Source organism: Nestor notabilis, unplaced genomic scaffold (genome assembly GCF_000696875.1).
Source record: "Nestor notabilis isolate BGI_N333 unplaced genomic scaffold, ASM69687v1 scaffold3044, whole genome shotgun sequence".
In the NCBI taxonomy this organism is placed as follows: domain Eukaryota; kingdom Metazoa; phylum Chordata; class Aves; order Psittaciformes; family Psittacidae; genus Nestor; species Nestor notabilis.
This window is the reverse complement of record NW_009926688.1, coordinates 8,856-13,921: the sequence shown is the minus strand read 5'-3', so window position 1 is coordinate 13,921 and position 5,066 is coordinate 8,856. Positions and strand designations below refer to the sequence as shown.

The 5,066-nt window shown below is 56.5% G+C and overlaps 1 protein-coding gene across 1 annotated transcript in view; it reads right to left on the bottom strand.

The window, feature by feature from the left end:
- Positions 1-5,066, bottom strand: part of IGSF21 (immunoglobin superfamily, member 21) — a gene marked incomplete at its 5' end in the record, with an annotated part of 11,147 nt that overhangs the window by 413 nt on the left and 5,668 nt on the right. The window contains 5 exons of the mRNA XM_010013651.1: positions 246-284; positions 387-579; positions 770-855; positions 3,982-4,429; positions 4,709-4,824. Coding sequence (XP_010011953.1) covers positions 246-284; positions 387-579; positions 770-855; positions 3,982-4,429; positions 4,709-4,824 — 882 coding nt within the window. The remainder of the gene's footprint in view (positions 1-245; positions 285-386; positions 580-769; positions 856-3,981; positions 4,430-4,708; positions 4,825-5,066) is intronic.

The following is a 5,066-nucleotide window of genomic DNA, read 5'->3' as shown; positions in this document are numbered from 1 at the left end:
GGTGGTGACCCCCCTGACCCTGCTTGGGAGTTTGGGGGGGGGGGGGGCAGCAGGTCAGGGATGCTGCAGGGAGCATCTGTGGGGCCCCTTTTGGTGCAAGGACATCCCCGCTGCTAAGGGCGAGGGCTTGGGCAATGCACTGAGAGTTGGTCAAGGGCTTGGGGCCATGCAAGGAGAGATGCTCTGCGTGGTTCTTCACTCCCTGGGGTGTTTTGGGTCAAAATAACAAGGCCACCAGCACTCACCATTGGAGTCCTCTGTTCCTCTGGGAATATTTGGGTTTTCTAATGGGAAAGAAATAGCAGAGAGACAATGTTATTGTGTGTGTGGTGGGGAGATGAGTGAGGATTTGTGGATGGACGGGTGACCCCACAGTGCTGCCCTACCAAAAACGATGAGCCGGGTGTGGGTGTCGGTGGAGCCCAGGGGGTTCTGGGCAGTGCAACGGTACATGGAGCCATTGAGCTCGGCTGGAACCCGCTCCAACACCAGCTCCTTGCCATCGTGCTCGGCGCTGCCGTCGAGGAGCCGGCTTCCCACCCGTGTCCAGGTGAAGAGGGGCTCAGGGAAGACTTCATTCTGCAGGGAGATGGGTATAAGGAGTGAGCAAACCCTGTCTTATGGCTGGAGCAAGGATGGGGTCCAGCTGAAACGCAACCCAAGGCCACCAAACCAACCCCATGAAGTGCTGGTGTGGATGCAAAGCTGTCCATTGGTACAGCATTGTCCCCATGGCAACGGGGATGGATGGGTGGATGGGGATGCTGACCTGGAAGCCCTGCACCAAGATCCGCACAGTGTCTCCAACACGGGCTCTCGTTGGGGTCATGGTGATCTTTGGGCCCTTCGGAGCAACTGCAAGGGAAGGAGACAAGAAGGGGTGTCAGCTGAGCACAGCATTCCCAGTGCTGGTGGGTGCCCTTGGCTGGATTAACGATGGCTTCATGAATGATTATGGTGAGTGGTGGCATGGCCTGGGCCAGCCCGAGGGGGGCTGATTGCTTGGTGATTGATGGACAGGCTGGTGGACGTCCAAATGACTGATAGGCAGGTAGGCAAGGACCCTGCAGGCGGATGAACGGGAAGACTGAGGTTGATACATGACTGTAATGGGATGCATTGATGGTGGAGGACACATTTCCTAATCATGTCTCTCTCTGCTCAGAAGCAGGAGTCAAGAGGGATCAGGTTGGTTTGAAGCCATGGGGATGGACACCTCAGAAAGCATCCTCAGGATAAGGTGACCTCGGTGACTCCTGCACAAGTGCTGTTAGCACAGGAGATGGCCACAAACCCTTGCTGGCACCAAATGCCAAGCACAGCCCTGTACAAAGGAGGAGACCCCTTTTCTCATGCCAGATGTGGGGTCCTCTTCCTGGTGTGTTGTGGGGAGAAGTAGTGACACAGACACCATGCTGGGTCTGCTCCTTGCTCCCAGCTGGGTCAGGGCATGGGGCAGCACCAGGAGCTGCCTGGTCTTTGCATGGAAGGAGACTTTTGCAGGCTCGAAGGGGACAATATGCAGGAAGGAGGTTGTGCTTTGCTAAAAGCATGTATCTCATGCTTTGTATCTTCAAGCACTGCTGTGGATGGGACAGGCTGGGCCTGGATGTCACCCAAGCAGGACACAAAGGGACAAACAGCCACCAGAAAGCACATCAGTCTGTGGTGGTGGACACTAGGCCTTGGAGAAGGCATCCGTGGCCCAGGATCCTCTTCATGGACACACACCAAAGACCATGGTTGTGCACTTGCACTGCAATATCCATGCAGGATCTGTTCTTCCAGTGTTGGAGCAGGGTGGATGGGCTGCAGATGCTGCACCATGATATGGTTTGCACTGAAAGACAGCTTTCTGTACCAAAGCAAGTGGTTTGTCTTCATTTCAATGTGGCTTTTATTGAGAATGTGTATTTATATAGAGTTTATATACTATTTATACAGTGAGAGGGGTTTAATGGTAGATCTGCTGTGAGGTTGCCCAAAAACTGGGTGTGGATGGTGGCAGTGGGGTGCCCAATAAGATGCCCATGCTGGAGGCATCCTAGGGGATGAGGAGAGCTGTGGATTTGAGGTGCAGTTTGGGGTGAGCTTTGCTGTTACAGGTATTTGAGCTACAGGGGAAGAAGCAGTAAGCCATCTAGGTCTTGGTGCCATGGGGAGCCCCAGAGAGTGGGCACCTGAACCTGATGAGCTGCAGAAGCTGTGAAGATGCAGGACTTAGGTTGGTTTTTGGCTGGTTGAGAGAGCTTTAATGTTCTGTGGGGAGGAACAGATAATGGAGGGCCCTCTTTTAGGAAGAGAGCTGCTGCTCCTCCTTGTTGACTGCCAACCTCTCACTGACCTCCTCATTGGCACCAAACTCCCACTAACTGAGATGGTTGCTGAGCTGAAGAGACAGAGCACCAGCACTGAGAGGCTTGTGCACACCGAAGCCTGTGCCAAAGACGGGTGGGAAGCCAAGAGGGTGAAGCTCTCCAGGAGGTGGTGCATCGCTGCTGGTGCAGAGAGCCAAGCGCCCTACTTGGCCAGGAGCAAAGCCCAGTCTTCCTCACCCAGCTCGAGGGGAGGAAGGCTGAAGCAGCCTGTCCAGGAGGGTACCCTGGAGCTTGGCAGACGCAGTGGAGAGCTCAGCCTCTTCTGATGGGGAAGCAGGAGAATGTAGGGGAGACCCAGCCAGGGTGGGAGATTGTGTGGGGCCCCCACTACCTAAGCTGGTCATGGTCACTTGGCGAGCTTCTGCTCTTCTTGAGTCCCAGGCATGCTGGGAGCCAACAGGGAGGCCCTGGCATCAATCCCACTACCCTATCACAGATGGGGCCTCACCAGCCCCATAGGCTCCCTGTATGCAGGGGCCATCCGGGCCCATCCCCAGCAATCCCCGCTGGGATGATTTGGGTGGTGATGGCCAACATGGGTCATGGCATGTCCTTGGGTCTCCTGGGACTGGCTATTGATGGATGGAGGTGACATCACCATGGGGTGAAGGTGTCCCCCCCTTAACATGACCCCAGCCCAGAATAGCTCCTCCATCCCATCCTCTCCCAGAGTTACACTCCATAGGATGTAACACTAAGGGGCTACCACCTCCCCTGCAGGCACCCAAGGTAAAGACCCACCAAACACCAGGTCCCCCCAACCCAACTCTCAGCTCTGACACCCCCTCCCTGCTCATCCCTACACCCAGAACACCCCTGACTCCCCTCAAAACCAGCCCCTTGTTGTCCCCCTGCCCCAGTCCTATGCCTCCCCGTATGTGCAAACACCCATTCCCTTCTCACCGAGGGGGCTTCTTGCATCACACACCACCCCCCTCCAAAATCTAGGGCTGTGCCCACATTACCCTGTGCCATTGACATCACTGCCTTGCTCTGACACCCCAAGAACCTTAATTCCCCCCTATCAGCCCCACACTTCCCCCCAAACCTCCACTGTCTTCATATAGAGACCCTTCCTCAGCACTATGTCAACAAAGCAACCCCCACCCTACAGCATCCCCCATGACCAGGGGGGCCTTAGCACCCCTCTGCAGGGCCAGGGCTGGCTCACCTTTATTTTTTTTGAGGGTGCCCCCAGAAGACATATGAGGATTTGGCGGGGGGTGGGGCAGCATCCCCACAGCCTTCCCTTCCGTCCCCATGTACAAGGGGCTCTGCACCCCACAGACCACAGGCCACCCCTCTACAGCCTTAACTCATACCCCCTCCTGCCCCACACATCCCTCCCCTACAACACACAGCAACCCCCTTTTCATGCCGGATGGACCCACACTCCTACTCTTGTGACGCCCTGGCATCACCACCTCCAACCATCATGCAGTCCTATGTGGCACCTTGTTTTGGCCTCTCGGTGCATGAAGACCCCCAAAAGAAAAGAGAAAGAGCAAGAAAAAGAGGGGGAAAAGTACAAAAGAGGTTCAAAAAGTGAAAAAACCCTTAAGAAACAGCCCAACGAAGCCACCACAGGCTGCATGGACCTTACCAAGCGTCACCTCGGATTGCATGGGCATGGAGAGCGCTGGGTGCTTCACCTCGCAGCTGAAGAGCGCCTCGTTGTCGATTTGGGGGTTGAGGGTCCAGGTGAGGGTGGCCCGCGCCTCCACCGTCCCATCGCTCACGGGTGCGTGCGTGTGTCGGAAGTAGTAGATGGGCTCTGCCACGTGCACCCACCGGGGGAATTCCCGGCTCACCACCGTCTCAGGAATGGGTTCGGTGACGGGATCCCGCTCGGCTGCCCGCCCCCTCGGGGGGTCCAGTGTGGCTGGGGGTTGCCTAGCTCCCACCTCCCCTTCGGCCGCCAGCGATTTTGGCACCTTGGTGTCATCCAAGTCGCGGTGAAGGAGGTTACGCGGTGCCCAGTTCCCGGTGCCGACCGGCGGCTCCGGCAGTGGCGTGGCCTCAATGGGTTCCCCATCCCGCTTGAAATACACCTATGTAGGGACAAAAGGGACAGTGAGAACAGTGGGGAGGGTCACTACCCAGAACATCCCCACGTTCCACCCCCCTGGGTGGCTTTGGGTGAAGCTCCTTCCCAAGGTCTCCATGGAAAGACGCTGCAGGGTGAGACTGGGACAACTGGCAGCTATTTGCCTTATTTTGCCTCCAAAACCAGCACATATACGTGATATATTTGTAACACACACACACACACATATATATTTGTGTTTGCTTCACTTATACATAAGGAAGATAAACCAGTGGGGGCTCACCAGCGGGGCGGGTTTGCCACCAGAGACCACACACACCAGGGTGAAGTTCTGTGCCTGGTAGCGGCTGAAGGGCGCCGGTGTGTCAGCGGCGAGCACTGAGATGGATGTTGGAGGAGCTGCCAGGGAGCAGAGCTGGGGCATTAGTGTCATGTCCTCAACAACCACCCGTCTATCCTCATCCCCATCCCAGTCCCCACCTCCATCTCCATAGAATCCCAGCCTGGTTTGGGTTGGAAAGGAACTTAAAGCTCCTCCAGCTCCAACCCTTGCCCCGGGCAGGGACACCTTCCACTAGAGCAGGTTGCTCCAAGCCCCTGTGTCCAAGCTGGCCTTGAACACTGCCAGGGATGGGGCAGAC